The 24,962-nt window shown below is 47.2% G+C and overlaps 1 protein-coding gene and 1 pseudogene across 1 annotated transcript; both read left to right on the plus strand.

Moving 5' to 3' along the window:
* The first annotated feature begins 6,956 nt into the window (after window positions 1–6,956).
* Window positions 6,957–10,459, plus strand: LOC134363722 (gasdermin-C-like). Its single transcript, XM_063079275.1, is given in 6 exon segments — window positions 6,957–7,054; window positions 8,310–8,378; window positions 8,380–8,428; window positions 8,742–8,871; window positions 9,335–9,408; window positions 10,190–10,459. Coding segments are annotated over 6 exon segments (690 nt in total).
* Window positions 10,460–16,639: 6,180 nt separating this feature from the next.
* LOC134364271 (U2 spliceosomal RNA) lies at window positions 16,640–16,731 on the plus strand (annotated as a pseudogene).
* The last annotated feature ends 8,231 nt before the right edge of the window (window positions 16,732–24,962 follow it).

Raw genomic sequence — 24,962 nt, forward strand, 5'->3', positions numbered from 1 at the left:
ATTTGGAGCTTTAAATGTTTTTACCAGAAAAAAAAAGAATGTCTGGAAATGAACGAATTAAGTATTTAAACCAGGTAATTAGTAAAAGAACTATAAAGCAGATCAAAAAGTACCATAAAGGAAATAGTAAAGTTAAGAATATAATTTAATAAAATAGAAGAGAAAAATATGCCAGTGAAGATCAACAAATCCCAAAACCGGTTTTAGGAAAAGGCAAATAAAATAGACAAACATTTAACAAGACCGATTCAAAAAAAAAAGAGAGAGAAAATGTACAAATGAACAGATTTAGGAACTAAAAAGGGAACATAATTAGAGAAACAACCAAGTGTGTAAACTTCTGCCAACAAACATGAATATTGACATGGATTGAACAATATCCTAGAAAAAATATAATTTGATACAAACGTACTTAAAATAAATTAATCTGAAAAAAACTCTAACTATTAAAGACATTGAATCAATAGTTACAAAATATACACCAAAATAAATCTTCAATTAGCCCCAGGAAGTTCTACAGGTGAACTCTATCAAATACCCAAAGAACTGCTACCAGAAAAAGGAGAGATATTCCTCAACTCATTTTATGAGGCTTTTGCAATCTTGAGACTAAAACCAGACAAGGAGTGTACAAAAGGGAGAGACAACCAGACAATTTAAAAATTTTAAAATAGGCAAAAGACCTGAACAGACACCTCACCCAAAACATATACAAATAAAAAATAAACATATTAAAGATGTTCAAATCTCTCAACAAAGAAAAATTAATACCAACCTTTCTCAAAATCTTCCAAAAACTTGAATAGGAGAAAAAACTTCCAAACTCATTTTATGAGGCCAGCATTACCCTGACACCAAAGTCAAACAAACACACCATGAGAAAAAATACTATAGGCAATGTTCCTAATGAATATAGATGCAAAAATACTCAACAAAACACTATCAAATGAAATTCAACAGCACATTAAAAGAAAACAATCAACAAAGTGAAAAAGTAACCTCTGTATACTAGTCTATTTTCTGTTGCTGATAACAGAATATCTGAAATTGGATAATTTATAAAGAAACGGAATTTATTTCTTACAGTTTTGGAGGGTGGGAAATCCAAAGTTGAGATGCACTTCTGGTGAGGACCTTCTTCTTAGCAGGGACTCTCTACAGAGTCCTGAAATGACTCAGGGTATCACATGGCAAGGACTGAGCAACAGCATATGAAGTTCTCCTTATAAAGCCACCAGTCCACACCATGGTAATCCATTAATCCACTAACCCATTAATGCTTCATCCATTTATGAGGGTAGAGTCCTCATGATCCAATCACCTCCTAAAGGTCCCACCTTCCAAATATCATATTTGAGATTAAGCTCCAACATGAACTTGGGAGGACATTCAGACCATAACGTTTCACCCCCAACCATCCAAAGCTCAAGTCCTTACATACAAATACATGTATTACATCCCCATAGCTTCAAAATCTTAACTTGTTCTAGGACCAACTCAAAAGTCCAAAGTTCAAAGTCTCATCTATGAAATCAAAACAATTTATCTACTTCCAAGATACAATGGTGGGACAAGCACAGGGTAAATATTCCCATTCCCAGAAGGAGAAACAAGCCAAAATAAAGGGGTAAAATGTCCCAAGCAAATCCAAAACCCTACAGGTCAGTCATTAAATCTTAAAGCTGAAGAATAATCTCCCTTGTCTCCATGTCCAGCATTCTCTTCACACTGGCATGGAAGTCCTTGGGCAACTCCACCTCTATGGATTTCCCAATATGGATTTTCCCCCAGGCTCATCCAATGCTTCAGTTCTCTAAGGCTCCCATTGCAAGCTGGTAACTGTACAGTTCTGGGGTCTTCGTGGTGGTTCTGTTCCCATGGTTCCACTAGATATGGCCCTGGTGGGGGTTATGTGCTACAACTCCAAGCCCACATTTCTGCTTGGCTTTGCTCTTGTGGAGGCTCTCTGCAGTGACTCCACCCTTGTAACAAGTCTCTTCCTGGGCCCCAAGGCTTTTCCATACATCCTTTGAAATCTGGGTGTGGCTGCCATGCCTCCACAGCTCTTGTATTCTGCCAGCCTGCAGACGTAACACCACGTGGGTGTTGTCAAAGCCTACAGCTTGTATCTTCTGAAGCAGCAGGTCCAGCCACACCTGGGGCCATTTTAGCTACACCTGGGGCAGCCAAGGAGAGCTGTCCTGGCATGCAGGGAGCAGAAACTTGGGACACCTTGAAAAGTGAACCTATGCTGCGTGCCCCCCTCAAAACCATTCTGCCTTGCTAAGCCTCCTGGCCTGTCATGAGAGAGGCAGCCTCAAATATGCCTTTGGGGTCTTTCTTCTGTTCTATTCATGCATAGCATCTGGATCAGTGTTAATCTTAATTTAGCAACCAGTGGTCACTTCAAAGCAACACTGGCACTCTCTCCTGACCATGCCTTTTTCCTCCTCACATGGATGGGCTGTGAATTTTGCAGATTTTTATGCTCTACTTCTCTTCTAATTATAAAGTCTGTCTTTAAGTCATCCTTTTATTCTCTCATTTCATCATGTGTAGTTAAAAGTATCCACGCAATAGCCTGAATGCTTTGCTGCTTATATATTTCTTTTGCCAAATACCCTAGTTCATTACTCTGAAGTTCCACATTTCATAAGGTCCTTAGACATGTACACCATTCTACCAAGTTCTTTGCCAGTTTTTAGTAAGGGTGACCTTTGCTCCAATTTTCAATAAGCTTATCCTCATTTTCATCTGAGACCTCTCAGAATGGCCTTTACAGTTCATATTTCTATCAGCATTCTGGTCACTACCATTTAACCAATCTCTAAAAAGTTCCAAACTTTCCCTAGTTTTCTTGTCTTCTAAGCCCTCACCAAAATCTAGGCTTTTTCTAGCCTGCTCCTTCAAATTCTTCTAGCACCTTCCCATTATCCACTTCCAAAGCCACTTCCACATTTTCTGGTATTTGTTATAACCAGACCCCACTCCTGGTATCAATTTCCCGTATTAGTCCTTTTTCTGCTGTTGATAACAAAATACTGAAACTTCGTGATTTATAAAGAAACGGAGCTTATTTCTCACAGTTTTTGAGAACAGGAAGTCCAAAGTTGAGGTGCACTTCTGGTAAGGGACTTCTCCTTGGTGGGGACTCTCTACAGAGTTCTGCGATGACACAGGATTTTACATGGAAGAGCTGAGCAAGAACACATTCATATGATCTCCTTGTAAAGACACCAGTCCACACCCATGATAATCCATTAATCCATTAGTGGTTTAATCCATTCATTAAGGCAGGGCCCTCATAATCTAATCACCTCTCAAAGGCCCCACCTTTCAAATATCATATTGAGGATTAAACTCCAACATGAACTTGAAGGGACATTTAAACCACAACATTACAGAATGGGAAAAAATATTTACAAACCATTTATGAGTGGAGGGGTTAAATTCTAAAATATAAGAGGAAATCCTACAACTCAATAGCAAAAAATAATAATAATGACCTTATTTTAAAATGGGTTAAAGACTTGAAGAGACATTTTTCCAAATGAGAAATACAATTGGCCAACAAATACATAAAGAGAAGCTCAATGTCACTAATCATTAGGAAAATGCAAATCAAAACCATAATGAGATATCACCACACACCTGTCATGAAGGACAAAATCAAAAAAAAAAAAGGTAACAAGTGTTGATGAAGATGTGGAAAAATTAGAACACTTGCACACCATTAGTAGAAATGCAAAATGGTGCAGCCACTATGAAAAACAATATGGAGGTTTCTCAAAAAATTAAAAATAGAACTACCATATCTCCCAGCAACCCCACTTCTGGGTACTTATCCAAAATAATTAAAATCAGGATCTTGAAGAGGTATTAGCATTCCCATGTCCATTGAAGCACTATGAACAATAGCCAAGATGTAGAAATAACTGAAATGTTCACCAGTGGATGAATGGGTAAAGAAATTGTGGTATCTACATACAATATAATATTATTCAGCCTTTGAAAAGAAGGAAATTCTTTAATATGGGACAACAAACATGAACCTCAAGGACATTAAGCCAAATGAAATAAGCCAGTCACAGAGGATAAAAACTGCATGTTTCCATGTATAAGAGGTTCTAAAATTGTCAAACTCATACAGTCAGATAGTGGAAGGATGGTTGTTCTCTTCTGAGTAAATAGAAATAGAATTCCCCAGATATCCAGAATTCAGTGTTTTGATTTTTTTTTAAAGATGACCAGTAAGGGGATCTTAACCCTTGACTTGGTGTTGTCAGCACCACGCTCACCCAGAGCTAACCAGCCATCCCTATATGGGATCCGAACCCGTGGCCTTGGTGTTATCAGCACCACACTCTCCCGAGTGAGCCACGGGCCGGCCCAAGAATTCGGTTTTTGAACATTCTAAATAGGTTAAATACTGAGGAGAGAAAGAACTTTCAACAGTTCATGTAAAAGCCATGATATGACCATTTCAATTCTGTCTGGTGTGGCCCATGGAAGAGGTCCCTGGACAACAGAGAATAGTAACAAAAGAGTCTCTTAGACTGGTCCTGGACAAAGGTGTGTCACAGATACATCCCTTAGCCTTTCATGCTATCAGGACCTCTCCATTATTAAGGAAAACTTAAGGAAGAAGTGTTACCTTCCTTTTGGGTTAAATTAGTCAAAATTTAAAAAGAAAACCAAAAACCTCTACCCATTCCCAAACCCTCCTGAACATTTCTGTCTTCACCGTAGTATTTTCTCCTCTTATTATTCCCTTCTTCCTGTTAGAACTTACCAGATTGTGTATCGTTTCGTCCAGCAGAGAAAGAGCACGATCGAGTAAGGCCCCTTTCAGTCTTCTGACCTCCTGGAATCTGTGCCAAACTCCAGAAACCAGATCAATGTGATTCTGCCCACCCTGTTTGCTTCCTACCAATGGGTCTGTGACTCAATTTCCCTGCAATATCCTACAAAATTAAGTGTATGAAGGGCCCTCTTCTCTTCCAGGAGACCGGGACTGAAACTGAGTTCTGGATTACAGAATCTTAGCTCTCAAGACGTTCCAAGCCAAAGGTCTATGGAACAAAATCAGACAGCATTTGATTCTATTCATACATATAGCAGGCTCTCCTGATCAGAGTAGATAAGATTCTTTGGAAGCTGTACGCACTTACTATCATAAGCAAAACTGGCTGAACAGTCTCTGACTCATGGATTCCCAGTAGCTGTAACTGGAACAACTTATTTGGCTCACATCCCTCTGGTAAATGTGCTGAAAGTAAAATGTAACCATGGGACAACAAGAAAGGTAGCTTCAGGAGGGGGGATGGTACAAGCACCAGGGTCCTGAGCAGAGCCTCTGAACTGCCTACATGTGGAGTTCTGCACAACAGGAATCAATGTTCTTAGCACAGCCTGTGTGAAGTATGTATATACAGTATTGTATGTATGTACAGAAGTATGTATAATACAGAAGTATGTATAGTACAGAAGTACGTATAGTACAGAAGTATGTATAATACAGTATATACATGTATATACAGTATTACTTAAATCCAATCTTGCAACAATCAATTTTAAAGATAAAGAAAAAGGAGATTTGTAAAAAGGACAAAAAAACTTGCACAAAATGCACACCCTTTCCCCTTACTCCCTGTGGGCTCGCAGTAAGTGTACTGCCTATATAAACAGGATTGCCATGGCTATATTCTCTATGCAACATCACGAACTGACACTCAAAACATCAACATCAATTTCAGTTGACAGTAGTTCACAATGCATTTATTTTACTTTTGCTTTCTTTGAATATTCCTAAAACTCCCATGTCTACCCTTCTCCACCTTGGGAATCTGATATGTGCTCCATTGGGAATGGACCTCAGCAGGCACAGCTGTACTTTCAACATATCATCACCAGACAAAATTTACCAAAATGGAGTTTTACTTTCTATAAACGGCATTGTAAAACTTGAATACAGACTTGAAATACGAAATTTTAATCACGTATATAACTCTTCCATGTATGAACACTCTGAGGGCTCTGCTGTTGGGTATTCTAGAAGTCAGAGAAAAGTAACTTAGCTGTTATGTGAGTCCAAAAAACACTGAGTACTTTTTGATTAGGCTTAGAATTGAGGAAGTTGAGGGTCAAGATCCTCATAATAATTAACAAAGAGCTTCGCCTTCACATTTCCTTGTTTCCCACCTCAAAGCATGCTACAACCTCCTAGGGAATGGGTATAAAAGGGAAAATATGGGAAATCAAACATGTAGCAGCAGCTAAGAAACCGTGATCTTTCTATGTTAACAACAGCATGTCATTGGGAAGGTAGCAATCTTGGAAGGCATGAGAAAAAGAACTCCAAATGCCTTCTTGAAGGAATCTAGGTATGTAAACAGCGCCCACGTTTTATTCATGGCAAACCTCACAGTAGGTAGGAGTCTGTGTATTTTGAATTTATAGGGAAGCTCTTCATCCCGTGAATGCATAGGCACCAGGAGAGAGTGATGTAAATTTACTTAAGACTCATAGGGAGACCAAGGTGGGGGTGGTCATTGCACTGAACATTACTTTCTTGAAAATTCTCCATTAGTTATCTTTTCAGGTTAGACTTTATACAGTTTTCCATGTGAGTCTCAGTTCTCCCGGGGACCCTTTCCCTCGACTAATTCACTCCCACTTTTCTGTCTTCCCCCTTTCCTACTTCTCCTTTCTGCTAAAGATCTTATAAGTTTAAGACACTTTGCTTTCTGGACTCTGTTCTCTCCTACATTTATTCACCCCTTTTTTATGCAAAATGATTCACACTTCTCGAAGTTCTCTCCTCACTGAGTCAGTCAGTCAGCAAGTGTAAATTACCGCCAGCCACAGTTTCTAGGTTCTGGGTCTGCTTTATCTATACGTTGTCTAGATTGCAGTGCTGAAGACTGTCAAGGAAAACCAGAGCTGGACAGGTTAACATGGCAGCAAAATTAGATTTTATTCAGGAACTAACTATTGCAATAGAAGGGAAAAGATCTCGGTATAAAACTGGGCTCAGTTCTGAATACAAGGAAAAGTGAGGATTTATTGCCAAGAAGCAGGGTGGAAAGTGGGTGGATGGAAAATTACTGAGGGGTGGATGGAAAATAAATAAGAGGGTAGGGTAAGTTTTGTTAACAGAAGTTTTGCTGCAGGCAAGCCAAGGTGGTCAAGTATCACCTGGGAGGTGGCAGCAGAGTGAGGAACGTGATCAGATATTCTGGGTGGGGACTCTGGCTAAACCCACTTGATAGGATTTTTACTAAAACTGGGTAACATAGTGACAAACACAGAAGCCCAGAGGTAGAGGTTGAGAAGAGGGTTCAGAGGAACCTGTCTAATGTTTGATCAAGGAGAGAGTCTCGTCTAGATACCGAGGTTAACAGACAGAATCCCAGACCTCAGCCAGTGCAGTTTACCCTCCAGTGAATAACTGTGTAAGTCACTAACAAATACGGACTCAATTATTCCCTCCCGGGAACTCCATTCCCCCTGGACCCCAGGACACCACGTTCTATGGCCCTCCCTCTATTGGGCTCTTTCTCCTCTTGAACACTTCAATTTTGGGTTTATGTTAGTCTCAGGCCTCAGTATATTTCTCTATATAAGTTTGAAACCATCCAAGAAGATGGCAGGATTGGGAGAAGTGTGAGCACAGAAGACTCCTGGACAGTGTTAAAGCAAAACTAAAATAAAGAGCAGGGCTGAAAAATCCCTGAGCAAACAAAACCAACTAGCCTTCGAAATAGCCTTAACCTTGCTTACACTGCAAACATAAACATAAACAAACATCACTTGGATCATTTCTTTGTGTGTGTGTGTGTGTGTGTGTGTGTGTTTTTTTTAAGGCAAGTCAAGTGAAGCATTGGGAGTGGAGAAGGAACACAGAAATCTGTGATTGATTGTGATCAATTAGCTGTAAACTCCTCCACACTCAGACCCACCCTGGGTCATTTCTGATAAATACTTAAGTTAGACAGAAGTGAAACTGAATCCCAATCATTAGCATCCACATGATTATGCGATTAGGAACCTCCCGACAAGGTAAACTAAAGAAGGCAATTTTATAACTGCACCAATCATGTTCTTTACTTTGCTTCCATATGGTGAAGAGGCACTTGGTGAAGAATTGCAGACAACATGCCACCTGCACAGACGCTTTTGCTTGGTACCTAAAAGGGATGGATGTGTCTGGCCCATATTGTTGGAGAAAGACTTATCGCAGGGATGTTCTAATCAAAGAACTGTTACCATTTTCTGGTCGGTGTTGAGGCTTGAGAGCAAATTTTAAGAAACTATGAAGAGGTTTCCCAGAAAATGGAGGCACTGGCTGAGCTCTCAAAGGACTTTCAGGATGTCATAGACCCTGGCTATGCTCACAGACAGAGGGGCTCTGCAGGACCTGAAGGACGTGATGATGGGGCCCCATGGCTGACTAGGGCTGGTCAAAGCTGTGAAGGGGGAATGTTTAGGAGATATGGCTATCAAGATACCAGGGGGAAGAGGGATGAGAGAGATGCCAGGGGAGTGAGAAAGACTGGGAACTCTAGCCCCAGGCACACTGACCTGGGCTGGGTGGTGCAGCCCCCCACACTGAGGCTGCTTGGAATCCTTGGGGAGGTAGAGAGCCCATACACACTCCACGGTTATCACCTATAGGTACAGAAGACATAGGCAAATTGTACATTGTTATTATTACTAACAATAATACCTGTCTCCTATAGCTGAAATCGGACTCCTTGGGTCATTCGGATGGCCCTGGTGGCACCGTCCTAAATAAACTGCAACAGGACTTGAAACCTCTATGTTTTAATGAAAAGTATCCCATTTTTTACCTCCTGGAAGCCCTAATAGGTAAGAATGATTTGGCAAAAGGGTGGAAGAGTCACAAGGTTGATCCCCAGAGCCCCTGCATGGCCTGAGTTAGATGCCACCTCTCCAAAGCCCTTCAAATATTGTGATCTCTCATTGTCACGTCACACCTCTCTCCTGGGTCAGGAGAGCTCAGTGTGATATTTCACCAAGTGATGCAGAAGCCCAGAGAGTGACCAGCCCTTGGTCATCAGACATGTATATCACTGGAGGTGGATGCTTCCAGCCCCAGCCTCAGAATCCCATCCTCTGGGCCATGTTATTTAGCAACCTGGAGACCATCCCAAGAGCAGAGGAAGGACTTTCCAGGGCAGAGACCTTGACTTTCAAGCCTCACAGGTTTATTCCTCTGCCTCAGAGTTCCCCTCTTACACATGTCCTCATTCATGGCGGGAGACGAAACTCTGGACCCTCATGTTCTTTCCCCACATGACCCCTCCCGCAGTGCTGAGTGACACCCAACAGGATCTGCTGGCCCTGTCCATGGGAAAAAGGATCCTGCTCCATCAGCAGGAGCTGGTGAGAAATCCCCAGGGGCCAGAGGGAGGCGGGGAGACGAATGGGTAAAGGGTCACGGAAATCAATTACAATGTATATTGAGAATTAAAAATAAAAATAAACTTTTAAACATAAAATAATTTTAAAAAAGAAATCCCCAGGAGCCAGCAGTCCAGGGAAGAGGGTAAGGGAAGCAGGGTTAAGAAGAATGATTCTGAGAAAAGACAGGTTTCCACTGGGAGGGGAGACAGGATCCCAGTGTGGCCACTAGGAAACCTCTGGCCGTGCTCTCCCTCTGCACAGTGCCCACTGGGTGGCAGTCTGCCTGCTGGTGGCAGGCGAGTATCAGTTTCCATGGCAACCCTGCAGGGGGCCCCAACAGGTCTGCAATAGCCATTTAGGAACGCAGGTCTTTGGAAGCTCAGGGGATGTGAGTAACAGCCCTGCTCTAGCTACACAGTTACCAGTGGCAAATTGTTGATTTTCTCTCCCCATATATATGTATCTATAAATACATATGTGTGTATAGACATACACATACACATGTACGTACGCATACAGAAATCCAAATACCACTGTTCTGCGAGATAAGCTTATTATCACCATTTCATAGCCAAGAAACCAATGTTCGATGATTTCCAATAACAATCACACGACATGAGCAGTACGTGACTCCTGGTCCCCTTGACCCCAAAGCTCTTGCCCCTTCCATTCCCTTTCATGGCCCCTGACTGTTGGGACAGAAGTTTTCTCTTCCTGATCTCAAAGTCTGGTCTGTACAATCTGACCATCCTTCTTTTAGGTAAGGAGCATTCTAGAAACCAACTTCAAATACCCCTGGAGCATTCCCTTCACCCTCTACCCCAAGCTCCTCAGCCCACTGCGTGGTGAGGGTTTGGCCATCACCTATGGCCTGCTGGAGGAGTGTGGCCTGAAGATGGAGGTGAACAGCCCCAAGTCAACCTGGGATCTAGAAGCCAAGATGCCCCTGTGTGCCCTCTATGGGACCCTGTCATTGCTGCAGCAGCTGGCTGAGGCCTCCCTGATGAGCAGTCAGTCCAGAGAGGCCTGACCCCACCCCAGTCTATGCTGTGAGAGTCCTTGGTGGGCTGCACAGACAGGGCCAGGCCTATGCTTTTCCAGGGAGGGAAGGGACAGTGTTTGGCAGAGATTTCAGAGAATATTCTAGGATGATGGAAATACTCTATATCTTCACAAGAGTTTATGATTTGTCAAACCCATCAAATAGTATGTTAAAGATTTAAGCATTTCAGGTTATGTGAATTTTACTTCAAAACAATGTAAACAACTATTGAACTGTAGTTAATAATGTGCATTCTCAATTGTTTTGGGTGAAGTGTGCTAATGTCTGTAACTTATATTGAAACACATCAAAAAATTATGTAGATTGAAGAACAGACAGAGAAACAGATATGTAACCAGGAGAATGTGGTATTATATTAAGAACAAGAGTTTTTTATTCTTGAAGCATTTTCATTTGTCCGAAATTGTTTCAAAATGAAAATTACCCCCCAAGAATTATGTGCGTCAATCATTGTGTGACTTTCCTGGGACATGCTGCTTTTGAGCTGCAGATTCGATTCTTCCTTCATATCAGTTTTCTCATATTATGGAAGACATGTTATATTCTCTCTGTGGGGTTCTCAGTTTCACAGTCAGTCACCATTCTTTTGAGTCCTCTAAATACGTTTTATCTTATCGAATTGCTCTCTCTCTACTTTTTTCCTTTGCATTTTCTGAGATCGTGGTAGATATTTCCTCCATGTCTATAACTCAGCTCTCACCTGTAATTATCATTCTACCTGCTTTTCTACTTTATGAATTAGTCTAGCAATTGTGTTGTTTTGACTTTGTTCCCTGAGCGCTGTAGTCTCCCTTTTCATTTAATTCTGTTTTTTCTTCTCCTCTTTCAGGTTTCTTTATTGAGGTTATTTCTCTTAAACACAAACAATTAATACATTATCTTCTTTCTCTTGAGCCATGTCTTCTACTCCAATCTTCTGCTCTCCTTTTTTCCTGTAGTGTGTTTGCACGACACCATGTCACCTTTTTCCCTGTATTGTTTCATCCGCAGTATGAGCGGCTCTGTTTAAACTGTCTACCTGCACAATGACAGCAGGGTAGGTGACTTTTTCTTGACTCCCTAGCCACTTTAATAGAGACCTGTTTCTCTTCCACTGCAAACTAGGGTCTGAAAAGTGTTTCTTAGAGCCAAAAGTCACGGCACGAGGGAGGGGAGAAGGGCTTACCAGGCTATGAGCCGTCTCAGACGGCTGACCTGGACTCTATCCCCTCTTCTATGTGTTTGCTAAACACCCAGGACGTGAGTTCCTTCATCTCAGCAGAAGCCTTTGTCTTTCCAATACAGGAACACCCTTGGTCTTCTGAGAAGCACTTCAGACAGTTAGCCTGGCTTGCCTGGGGGAGAAAAATTGATTTGGCACCTGGGCAAGGTCCTGTCAGTCACAGAACACAGTTACAGGAGTGATTGCCACATTCCACTTATACAGCTTTGCTTTCCCCAAACCTTTGTTACATTCAGTGTCACCCCTCTCTTCCCAGAAGCCATGTCCAGTCTTTCCCTCCCCCATCCTCTCTCCCCCACATCCCCAATGTCCCAACGAAGCAGACGAGGGCAACAGATTTATTAAGCAATGTTTCTTGGGGGCCTTGTGCTGAGAGCCCATGAAGTGGAGAAGGGCGCGTTGGCCTCCTGCTTCCTCAGATCTTGTCTCACTCATATTTTCTGTTTTCTCCCGGGTTGAGAATGTCCTGGGATGCTTTTTGTTTTTTAACTCATGATAATTAAGTTGGAATGTTTAGCATTCATTTCTTTTCTCTTTCCACCCAACAAAAAGAAAACAGAATGGTGCATTCTAGAAGTCTCTCCCATCTCTGCTCGTTGCTTTGTGTTGCTTCACCCCCCATGGATTTGCCACCCCTCTTCCCCTGGGTGACGGAGATGCAAATGATTACTCAAAGCCCATCTCTTCTGAGCAGTGAGAAGCCCTGAAGTGGTTAACTTCCCTGAGACCCTCCAGCAAGAGGCATTGCTTCCTTGGGAAATTAACCCCGAATTGGGGTTCTCTTCCTGCATTTATTTTCCAGACCAGGAAGTTACAGGAAGAAAACATAGGTGGGGTTATAGTTTAGCAATATAGGCTGGTAACTTTCAGTGAAACAAGCCAGATGACATTCCAGTAGACAATTAAGTGATCTAATGGCAATTTCTCAGTATCTTTACATAACAATCAGTAACTAGTCTGTCCTTGAGCCAGCAACCCTGCTGTGCCACAAATCTTTATCTTACACCAGAGACTTTATAGCCTGAGGAAAACTTCTAGTCCTCTGCAACGTCAATATTTGAAACTGCAAGACTTTGGAAAACCAGGCCCTGTGAGGTACATATGCCTTATAGTATATTCCACATCTCCCTAGAGCTCTGCTTCCATGGGAAGACTGGGCTCTCGTGCTGGGCAGTGAGCACCTCTCTGCGTTCCTGCTCCTGAGCTGAGGGTTTTAGTGTCACCCTTCAGAGTGGACTCTCTCCTCCTCTGGGTGCTTCCGTGGCTGGCAGAGCTAGGAGTGACGTGAAACGTGGCCAAGTGGAGCTGTACAGACTCATCTTCCTCCCTCCTTTGCCATCCATGTTCTTGCTTTTAAGTAATTTCTGCTGCTTAAAAAAAATAAATAACTAATTTGCTATTTAACTGCCTTCATGTACCCTTGGTTCCCTTCTTCCCTTAAAGCAGTTTGACTAATTTTCTCTTGCAGCCAAAAGATCCTCAATTAAGAAAAATAGTTTAACCTCATTTCTTATTGTGGTTTATCTGAGTATAAGACCCAGGAATTCTTACTTTCAGAGTTAACAGTTACTAAGCATCAAAGCACACACTGGGCACTTTTTACACAGCAGCTCACCTAGTCTTCCATGCAGTTAGGAGAGGGACAGAATCGCCATTCTACCAATGAGACACATGGACTCATGGGGTGAATAACTGTCCCAAGTTCATGAAACTGGTTAGAGTCAGAGCTGGAATTCAAACTAATGTTTATCTGATCCCAAAGTCACTACTGGGATATACTGTCTCTCCCGGGACAGAGAGACAGAAAGACAGAGGGAGAGATGGAGGGTGAGACAGAGGGAGAGAGAGAGAATTTGATTCCGCACAAGGGGTGGGGGCCTCAATCAGTTACATCAAAGTCTTGGCATGATTACTGTTTTTATTTGTATAGATTTGCCTATCCAAACACATTCCCACCGATATCTCATTGTATCCCCGTGAGATAGGTAGGACAAGCCCTTACTGTACACAGATGCCAAGGGACTTGGTCAGGACTGCACAGCAATTTAGAGACAGCTGCACTCATATCTGAGACCAGAACTGTTTCCATTAAACCATGCTCCTTACACAGAGCATACAAGAAGGAATGGTCAGGAGTTAACAAGAGTCGTGTTATCATTTTCCTGAAGCTCAGAGAAGTGAAGCAGCTAAAGTGACTTCTGATCCCACCTGAGAGGTTGGTGACAGAGCTGGATGAGGGAGCATGTCTCAGGGTCCCACAGGTAGACGGAGATCGATGGTCTTAGGGGTGGATGCAGAGACCCTTCTTCCTGCTGTTCTGCCCACTCATGGAGGTAACTTTCCAAGGTCACGAGGCTGACTCAGAGCTGGGACTCAAGCAAAGGTTATCTGACCCCAGTCTGCTATGCTTGGACAGTAGTGGACTGGACATCCAGGATGCAGGCCTCATGTGGGACAGCCCCAGCAACTGTCGAGAATGACAGGCAGAGGCCGGGCCTGGAGGGACGGACCCAGGAAAGGACATGATCAGTGGTCAAGGGACACAGACTACCGGGTCAAAGCAGGACATCCTCTTCTCATGAATCTTCCTGGGATTTCTGAGACATTGCACAAGTCAAGCTCCAGCCAAAGACACAACCTTTATTCCTAAACAAAAAACCAAAGATCCTTACCCCTCTGTCTCTCCACATGTACCTTCCACTAAGGGTCTCACCCAGACCAACCTGGTTATGAATATCTATGCTTTGGTAAGTGTGTATCAGTCAGCTTGGGTTGCCATAACATTCTGTTGAGGTTTAAACATCAGAAATGTATTTCTCACAGTTCTGGAGGCTGGGAAGTTCAAGATCAAGGTGCCAGCATAATCAGGTCCTGGTGAGGGCACTCATCTTGGCTTACAGAAGGCCACCTTCTTACCGTGTCCTCACATGACAGAGAGAGAGAGAGAGACAGCAAGCTCTCTGGTGTCTCTTCCTAAAGTAAGCTTTCTAAAGTCCCCACCCTCATGACCTCATCTAACCCCATGTACCTCCCAAAGGCCCCACCTCCAAATACCATTACACTGGGGGTTTGGGCTTCAGCATATGAATTTGGGGTAGATGCAAACATTCAGATCATAACAAAGGGGAAAACCAAATGCAAGCCCTGTGCTGTTGTGGGGCCCATAGCTCGAAATCCAGCTCTTAAAGCAGGAGAGAAATGGAGAATAAATGCAAGGCCTGAGGAATGACATGAGAACTGGCAGTCTGCATCGAGGCGAGGCTTGTTCCACTGAAACCCGGGCCTCCGGTGCCTACAAGGAAAAAGCCCAGCCACCCTGGAGCTGCTTGGCCTCTGGGGCCCCCACCCTTGCCCTGCAGGCCCAGCCACCCGCTGCTCGCTGTTGTGAGGTTCTTTCTTCCTCCTGTTAATTTCCTCTCCAGGACAAGGTGCAGGTGGAAACTGCTTCCCAATGTCTGAGCACAGGGGGCGCAGCAGAGAGCAGCAATGAAGAGCCACTTTTTTCAGTGAAGCTGATGCTGGTTTTCATTGGTGATGGCGATTTGTTTGTTTGTTTGTAAAGACAGTATAGCCTGGAGGTTAAGACTGCAAACTTCAAAGCTGGTCTCCCCTAGATATAAGGCCCTGCTCTGCCACTTACTAGTGGTGTGTCAGGGGCAAGTGATTTAACTTGTGGCTCGAGTTCTTAGTTTTTAAAACTGGGATGATCATATTCAACCTCATGAAGCTGTTGTAACGAGCTAAGACACGTGCAGCACCTGGCTGGCACTTGCAAAGCACTAAGTAAGCATGAGCTTGTGTTTTATACGACATTGCTCTGGGATGGCCTCAAGGGGGCTCCACAGTCAGGTACCCAAAGCTGCTCCATTGCGATAGTCTTAGATCGGCCACCCAGGCGCAGTTACTGAGCCTCAGCCAGCGCCTCTCTATGGAATTAACAGAAGGAAAAGCACTTCTTCATGGAGAGGATTCCTCGGCCTGAGGGGCCACATTGAGGGATTCAGGATCGGTTCAGGCAGTCAGATGCGGGAGGGGAAAGGTGGTGGTCAGGATTTGGAGAGAAGGACAGACTCCCCTCCACTCCCAGGCTGACCTCATGGAGTGAGTGATCGTCCTGGTTCCAGTAGATCAATGATTCGCAAATTGTGGTCCCTGGACCGGCAGCATTAGCCTCACCTGGGGGCTTGTGAGGCATCCTGGGGCCCCCACCCTAAACCTTTTGACTCAGAAATTCTGGTCATCCTGAGGCAGCTGAAGTCTGAGAGCCACTGCAGTAGACAGATGGAGACTCCTGGTTTTAGATGAGAAATAGCCAGGTCTCCTCATATGGCCCATAATTTCCAACATCAAAAATATCAGGATGCTTGATACACAAGTGGCAGGAGGCAGGTGGGAAGATGGAGAGCAGGTGCCAAAACACTGGAACTTCTGGATCTTTCAAAGGTTCCTGGAGTTCAGGTCAGAGTATTTCAAATCAGAGGTGTATCGACAAAAAGCAGGGCCATCCCTCACTGGAATGCACAAAAGCACAACTATTATATAAGGCAAGAATGACATGTTTCATAAAAGAAATGCAGAGAGTGGTCAGAGAATCACTTCAATCTGGGGCAATCAGTGAAGACTCAGGCCTCTTTTCTGTCCTCATATCACTTGATATTTCAACAGCTGTTGATTCTCTTTGTTCCTCGGGGGTAAGCAGGATAATACAATTAGAGCAGTACATGACTTAGATCTGTATTGTCCAGTTCAATAGCGACTAGCCACATGTGGCTACTGATCACTTGAAATATGGCTAGTCCAAGATGAGAAGTGCGATAAGACTAAAACACATCCTGGATTTTGAAGATTTAGCACACACACAAAAATATCATTAGTATTTTTGTATTGATGATGTGTTAAAATAATATTTTTAATATATTGGATTAATCATTTCTTGACCTTTTGGCTAAGATCAAGTGTAGTATTTGTTCTTATCAGTTTAATATATTGGGTTAAATAGACTATATTATTACATATGTATATTACATTAATTTCATCTGGGTTTTTTTACTTTTTTAATGTGGCTACTAGAAGATTTTAGATTACAGATGTGGCTTATATTTTTGTTGGGTAGAACTGACTTAGAGTAAAAGAAAACAAAAGAATTCACACCCTAGCGCTGCTGTGTGACCTCAGTCAAGTCTCTTAACCTCTCTGTTCCTCTGTAAAATTGAGATACTCTTCATTTCACTCATCTGCTTCAGTAAGAGGGTTGTTGTGATGTTCGATTGTGATTGTGGATGTGAAAACCATGGCTGAGTGTGAGGCATGATTCAGACATTGGTTGATGCCAGTAATGGGTCATGCATTTATCCCCATTTCTTCCCCTCCACCCCAGCCATGGCATTATTCTGGAATTTTCTCTCCTTGCCTCCTTCTTCGCAAAGGGAAAGATGAGCTAGGCATATGAAGATACTCCAGGCCTTGGCAGCGAGACTCAGGCAAGGTATTTTGTAGATACCCACAAATCCCCTCCTTCTCTTGTCTCAGATCTTTAGGCACAAAACCCAGAGGACGCCCTGACTCCCTGTGTCCTCTGCCCTGCTCCCTCCTTCCCCTGAGACAAAGAGCAGAGTCCACTTTGTTGCCTAAATGGGGGCTGGGGTGGGTTGTGAATGAGAAAAGCAGGAAGTACAGGGGATAAAAAAGGTAATGTCTCAGTATCCTTCTTCCAAAAATGTGTGAAGATATTGTACTGGGCTGAATAGTGGTCTCCCGAAAAATCTGTGTCTACCAGGAATCTCAGCATGTAATCTTATTTGGAAATAGGGTCTGTGTGGATATAATTAACACAAGGTCTGACGAAGAGTCTTTCCTTAACTAACCTTTAGTCAGGCTCCTCTGAATCCTCTTCCCAACTAGGCCTCAACTTTCAGACTTTTGTGTCTGTCTTGCATCATCCACGTTAAGCAAGAATCCTGCTAAGCCAGTTCAGCCAGAACCCCCCACCCTCAATATCTGAGCAAATTCCTCACCCCCCGCCATCCCCCAGGCGATAGCTGATCAGCTTGGCCTGCCTGTGACTGCATGCTACCTTCTGACTTTAGAATCTAGCCCAGGACCAGGTGCGTTCTGCAATTGGGAAAATGGGCCCAGGGCTCCCCAATCCTCACACTTCTGTTAGAATTTCAGCCCGCCAGCAGCCTTCACCAAGGCCCCCATGTCCCCAGCCCTGGACACAGCTCCTTTTGCCCCCCAAAGAGTAGTCATCTCTGTTGGTGAGGACCCAGAGCTTGGTCAGAGAGCTGGGCAGGAAGGGCAAGCTGGTGCCTGTCGACAGCCTGAGCAGCTCCCCATGCCTGCGCCCCTTCTGCCTGGTGAGGAAGAAGCACACACGCCACCCCTAGCCTTGGGGACACCCCTCTTCCCCACGACTTTTCCCTCATGGATGTGCTGGAGCCCGGTTCCCTACCCCAGGTTCCCTCAGTGGGGCCGGTGGGCAGCGGAGTGGAGGGGGCTGCAGGGCAGCTCGCAAAGAGGACGGGCGAGCATGGCCGAGAAAGCTGACAGCCTCGGCCCAGGTACACGGGGCCCTCGGTGTACTTGGCCTGGAGCATGTGCCGTCTGTGTGGAAGAATGACAAGACGGTTTCTTTCTCTGATCCCTAGCTGATAAGTAATGATAATGATCATTTTAAACAACAGTAATGACTAACACGGATTTAGTGCTTGCTGTGTGCCAGGGACCATGTTGGCAATTCCTCATTTAATCCTCACAACCACCCTTCTTCCATCCCCTTTAATAGATGGGGAAACTGAGGCTCCAAGAGTACAGTGGCCTCCCCAAGGACACACCCAGCTAGTAAGTCACACTGGAAGGTCACACTGGAACCCAGGGCTGAGGCCCAAGCCCATGCCCTCTGCCTCACCGGACCCTGCCTCCCTCGTGATCTGGCTCCAGCCTTGACTTTTGTCCCCACAGAGGTGAGCCAGAGCCAACCAATCCACATCCAAGAGATGGTGGCAGAAGGGGTGACAGAGGTTGTGAAGCTGTGTGAGTGCTGGACTGCAGGGGAATGTGACAGGGAGTGGCATGGTCACCTGCACCTCCAGCCTGGCTGTGCAGACCCTCAGGGTTTCCCTTCACACCTGGGAGATGCTGGTGGAGAAGAGGTAAGAGTTGGGGAGGGTCAAATGGGCGGACAGGGCTCTCCTAGTCGAGGCCTGTGGGCATGAGACCCTCAGGTAACAATGAGGACTAGGGCAGGAGGGAAAAGCCCAAGGTTCCTGCCATCATGAGGCCTCAAGTGAAGCCACTTTGATGAGTAGGTTGGGATGGGGTGTCCACTATTAGCAGCCACCCAAGGGCCTAGGCAAAAGAGAGTAGCAGGGAGGAAGGGGTGTGTTCTGCCAGGAATTTCAACCAGATGTTTTCAGGGCCAGGTAAGGAAACAGAAATGTGGTAGCTGCTGAATGTGAGGCAACAGGGAGTGGTGGGGACTGTGGCTAACTGGAGACACATGTCTGCCTAAAGCTGGCAACTGCTTTTCAGCTGCTGCTGCTTCTTACCAGGCAGGAATATGAGCTCAGTGGTGCCAGCCTTCCCATTTTTCCAGAGAAGCTAGAAATCTGGATTTTTATGGGAAACCTACCAATTTTAATATTATCTCAAAATTTTTAAACACCACATACACCTTTAATGCAATTCAGCTGGCAGAAAGCTGATAATGTCCAGCCTCTGGTCTGGACATTAGAAACTTTCTAAAAGATGGATGTCTCAGGCTTCCTTCAGTTTCTCCCCTTTTCCAACACCCGCAAATGACCTTCAGCAGCAGTCCCTCACTACAGGCCAGCCACGCGCTGTATTCTCTCAGTGCCTCGGTCAGCATCGAAGTGTGCACAAGGCCTGGAAAAGCACTGGCCCCGGGGAGCCCAGGCCCTGGGGAGTCCCGGCTGGGGCCCCTCCACAGCTCTCCTCTTCTCCTGCCCCCTCCCGCACCTTGCAGGAAGCTGAGGCCGCTGAAGCCCTCGTTCCTCAGGGAGCTGCAGAGCCACACGGAGGGGGTGAGCCTGTACGTGGTGTCAGAGGCCGTGGAGACCGTGCAGGACACACTTCAGAGCCTCGGCTGCCCAGAGGGAGCGGGGCAGCTGTCCTTCGTCAGCCTAGGCCATGTAAAGGTGCAGAGTGTGCCCTGGGTGCCAAGGTGGGTATGGGGGTACTGAACACCACTGATGAGCCCAGCCCCGCCATCCTAATTCTCAACAAACTGCTGCCCCACCTGAAAGACGTTTCATCCGGAAGGGAATGGAGTCCCTGGGTGCTGGTCTCCGGGACCTTAGCTCTGACAGCACATTAGAATCACCTGGAGAGGCCTTTTGTTGGGCTTTTTGGGGTTTTTTTGATACCAATGCCCAAACAGCCCTTCCCCCCATTCTTTTTGATCGGTCTTGAATAGGACCCAGGCACTGGAATTTTTTGAAATCTCCCAGGTGGATTCTGATGCGCTGACAAGGCTGACATCACTGAGCCAGGAGGTTTGCATCTGCTTTGGAACCAGCTGTGCCTGGGTACAAATCCCGGCTCTGCCTATCTAGTTGTATGACCCTGGGCAAGTTACTTGACCTCTGAGTTTGATCTCTCTTGTCCATGAAGTGCGCCTGGAGGATAGATGTGAGGATTAAGCAGCAACGTGAGAAAAGCGTGTGGCACGTGGCAGGTGTAACGTCACTCAGCTCTCACTCTGCCTGGCTTCTACGCCCAGATCTGCTCCTCACCAGCTCTGATCTTAGGCCACCTACCTGCCACAGGCCCCAGGTGCCCCTCACTGTGACCCCCGTGTGGCATCCGCAGAACTCTGGCCTCACTGGCCTCACACAGTCTAAGCTGCATTCACAGAATCCCAGTCGTCCCACCTCTCCAAGGTGGGTGAGGTGAGGACAGGTGGGTGAGGTGAGGACAGGTGGGTTCATCTCCAAGGTCACCCTAGCTGCCAACTGAAAGCTGTCTAGCAGCTAGAACGTTGTGTGAATGCTTTCTGCAGATTCTGTCTCATTCATTTCTCCTGACGACGCCAGGAGATATGTACTGTCATGTCCGGTATTTTAGGTGAGAATACTGGGGCCCAGAGAGGTTAAGTTCCTTGCTCAGAAGCACACAGCCCGTGAATGGTGGGGCCATAGTCCAAACCTGGGTCTGTCTGGTTCCAATGCCCACACGTTGGATCAAGCAGTTTAAACTGCAACGTGGCCTCTGAACGCAGCAGACGGCTGGGCTTCAAATCGTGTTATTTCGGCAGATGTTCAAGTGTGCAGACCTGCCCCCTTGTCAGTTGTGCGAGGAGGGGCACCATGTACAGACAGGGCGGGAGTGAGGGCGGGGGCAGCTGGGGACCTTGATTATGTGGAGGGAGCTGGGAATTGTGGCCTGAAAAAGTAGGAGCTCTATGACTGTGGCCTTTAAATAGCACTTTCCTTGTGGGAGCAGGTGGCAATGGTAATGATAATACCAGCGTCCAGGGGTGACTTCCCTCCCGCTGCTTCCGCTCTCTGAGCCTTGGTGCCCACGTGTAAAGTGAGAGAGAAGGACTTAGCGGTTACTTGGAGTTTATCCACCCGCAATGCATCGTGACTCCAGCTCAGCATTTTCCCAAATGTATATGCCAGACTCTGAAAATGCTAAATGAGACCAAATGAAGCCCATTTCTTTCTTGTGGGACTTAGGGCTTTTATCATGCCCGTGTGTACTGCTTTGATCCCAGAATGCCTTGGGATTTTTTCTGGAAATATCTTGTGTGCAATAATACACTTTACAAAATGCTGTTCTTGCTGTACGGGGTCACCCTCTGCCCCTCTGTACCTCACCGCCCCCCAGGCCCTGCAGCCCCTTCCCTGATCAACAAATCTCTTCATCAAGAGGGACCCTTGCCGTCCCTCTCTTCCTGCGGGTCCTAGAGTCCTCCTGTTCTCCCTGCCTCCCCGCAGGTCGAGGGTCAGAGCCACATGGCCAAAGAGAAGACAGTGACTGTCCTGCGGGGCAGTGACTTGTCCTACAGGATGCTGCATCTGGGGATCAAGGAGGATCACGGGGGTAAGACCCTCCCCCTGTGCCCCACCCCCAGCCCCCAATGCCAGCCAGAGCTCTGGGAGAGGCCGGAGAGGGGCAGGAAGAGGGAAAGGAAGGCTGTTTCCCTGTTAGCCAGACCAGCGGACGGCCAGGCCCTCATCCCCTCATCCCGCAGCACCTACAAGGATTTGACCTTCATAGAGAGCCACTGCGGTCAGCTGTCAGGAAGGGCTTACGAACCAGCCTGCACCCCTGCATTCCACAGGAGGAAGGGTCGTTGTGGTCTGATTGGCACCAAGCATGGCAAGGCCTGGTGGTCCCCCCCACCCATGGGAGACGGTGGGCTGCTCTCCCATCCGTGGCCCAGCCCAGAGCCCTGCAGACCAGAGGAGTGTCTGGGCAGTGAGCCTGGGCTGGGGCCGCTTGGGGTGCTCAGACCTGCCGAGGGGGGTGTAAGATAAGGAGGGGTCAGACGCCGCCTGTGTCTTTGCCCCCGTGCAAAGAGCATGAGCTTGAGTCCAGCATTTGCTCCTGGGTGGTGCCGGCGATGTCACTTGTGTCTCTGAGCTTCAGCATCCTCGTGTGTGAAGAGGCTGCTTGAGGCCACGTGAGACAATGCTGTGAGGTCCTGGCCGTGCCTGGCACACCACAGAGCTCCAGGGTGTCGCTGTCCTCCCTTCCTCTAGGGGATTGTCTTCCTCTCCCTGCCTTTGCTCCTCGCGGCTGTTTTCACCTCCAGAAGGAAAGCTCTGCAGAGTTGCTAGTGGAGGTGAGTGGCCCTGACACGGTTCTCCAGGTCCCTTCCCTCTACCGCGCTGTCACTGCACCATAGCGGGGCAGGAGAGCATGTGCCCTCCCCCAGGGAGGCGGAGACGGGCTGGAAGAGCTGCAAGTGTGCAAGTCCTGCTCCTGCCCCAGGCCTGGTTCCCTCAGCATAGGACGGGGGTCTTGACCCACGTCTGTCCAGGCTAGAGGATCAGGGATGGGGTGTGGACAGTGTTCGGTACCTGGAAGGTTCTCCCGAGGCTGCTGTTTTGGTTAACAAGATGGGAGCGGGGAGGAAGGGGTGCTGGCCACTTCGCCTGGCCCAGGCCACCCCATCCCTGCCGACATGGTGCTTAGACCCCGAGAAGCTCCCATCCCACGGGGCATATGGGCAGGGAAGGAGCAGAGCCGTGGAGGCTGGGCCTGAGTCAGGGGTCTCAGGAACAGATGAGCAGAGTGGGCCCAGGTGGAGAGAAACTTAAACGTGGCTCTTCTCCTGGCTGAAGCAGGGGGAGGGGAAGGATGGAGCGCAAGGTTGGGGGTGGATAAGGCCTGTGACTGGCACCTGCTGTGGGGCAGGTCAGCAAATACTTAGGGAAGAAAGGAGTGAAGTGAGCATGGAGGGAGCACTCTATGTGCACAGAGTGCTGCGTCAGGCCTGGTCTGTGACATCAGGAACTCCTGGGAAGGCCGAGGGCACCAGGGACCTGGCTGTCCCTGGGCAGGGAGCCAGCAGCATCCACCCCATCTCCACAGGCGTAGCCTTGGGCTGGGCCCCAGGTGAGGAGCCCAACTTCCTTCCGGGCCTGCAGAGCCAGGCGGGGGCACAGTTGCAAGTCTTGGCCACGCTGCCCCCAGAGCTGCAGACCATGCTGCTGGGCACCCTCCAAGAGCTGCTCAGGGACCCTCGGGCACTCAAAGAGCTGGAGGACACAGTGAGGGGCTCATAGGCCAGACCTGGGCACGGGGCCTGGGATCCAGACAGAGAAAAGGAGGGGGAGGAGAATGAGAGGTAGGAATGGGACATGTGGGCATGTCCCATGGGTGGGTGGTAAGGTGCTCTAGGTCTCCAGAGCAGCACCCAGTCTAGGAGGGTAGGGCAGGCCCCGTGTTGATGGGGCACAGCTTGGTGCCAGGTGCTGTGTCAGACACTCCCCCAGCATGTACCTGAAGTCCAATCCCCTGCACCCACCCCCTGAGATGAGACTGCAAAGGAGGACCCTTGGCCCAGCCCAGCTGGCACCCGAGCCTAGGCTCGCCCCTTCTTCACTGGCACTATGGGGTGGGATTGGGACCTTGGGTGGAGGCGTGCATGGGCAGAGGATAGACGGTGAGACCCGCGGCTTGCCTCTCTTTGCTTGTCCTTACCCCTCCCCTGCAGCTGGAGCAGGCTGTGGACACTGGGTTGCTGGGACAACTCGAGGGCCCTGGAGGCTTCCCCCTAGGCACCCTCCGGGACCGCTCAGACAACCTGTCACCCTCAAGAGTCAGAGCCGTCCTATACATTCTCAGAGCCCTAGTGGGTGAGAGCAGTGGGCTTGAGGTTGGGAGGAGGACAGCCCCAGAGGAAGGTCTCCCGAGGCCCCAGCCCATCAGCCCTGCTGAGTCCCCACGGCCCCTGGCAATTTTTCCCCAAACCCTCTAAGAGTGATCCTTCTGTGTTTGTGTTGTGCTTGAGATGGCTCAGAGCAGCTCCGCTCACATTTGGCTCCCCGTGTGCGTGCAGTGCCAAACCTTACTGGCGTGGAGAAGCACAGCCCTTCCTCACTTTCCTCATGTGTGAAGTGGGGACAAGGGGACTCACCTTGCAGCACACTCCATCCTTTTCTTCAGTCAGTATTTACTGAGCACCTGCTATGTGCCAAGCCCCCCACCCCTTCAGTCTGGTAGTGGAGACAGACATCACACAAATTAAGACAGAGAATGCCCAACTGACTGTGCCAGGAGACCATCTAACAGGCTCCCTCCAGCCCAGCAGAGGCGACATGCAGGTAAGTTTTGCAGAACAAGTCACAGCTGTCCAGGAACACAATTCCCAATGCTCAGACGTGCTCAGATGTGCTCAGACGCATGTTTGAAGCCTGGGCCAGACTGAGCTGTTATCTGCTTGCTGAAGCAGGAATTTCATGTCCCAGAATCCCCTTGTGTATATGGCTCTGGGTAAGAACTGGCCAAAGGAAGAGCTGGCATGAGATATAGGGCTGAAGTGAAGCAGCAGCCACTCGCCTCTGAAGGCTCACAGCAGTCAGATTGGGTGACGAGCAGGTGTGAAGATGCCCAGCAGGTTCCATGTGTCCTCCACTCTGTGTCCACTGCTTCCTCCTGCCCTCACCCTGCTGACCAGCAGGGCTCTAGCCTATCACAGGGTGCAGAGAGACAGAAACTTGAGAGGTGCAACAGCTTTCCATGGCAACCCTTGCGGTCCCTTTACTGCCATCTCCA

The sequence above is a fragment of the Cynocephalus volans genome, chromosome 15 (genome assembly GCF_027409185.1).
Source record: "Cynocephalus volans isolate mCynVol1 chromosome 15, mCynVol1.pri, whole genome shotgun sequence".
Classification (NCBI taxonomy): domain Eukaryota; kingdom Metazoa; phylum Chordata; class Mammalia; order Dermoptera; family Cynocephalidae; genus Cynocephalus; species Cynocephalus volans.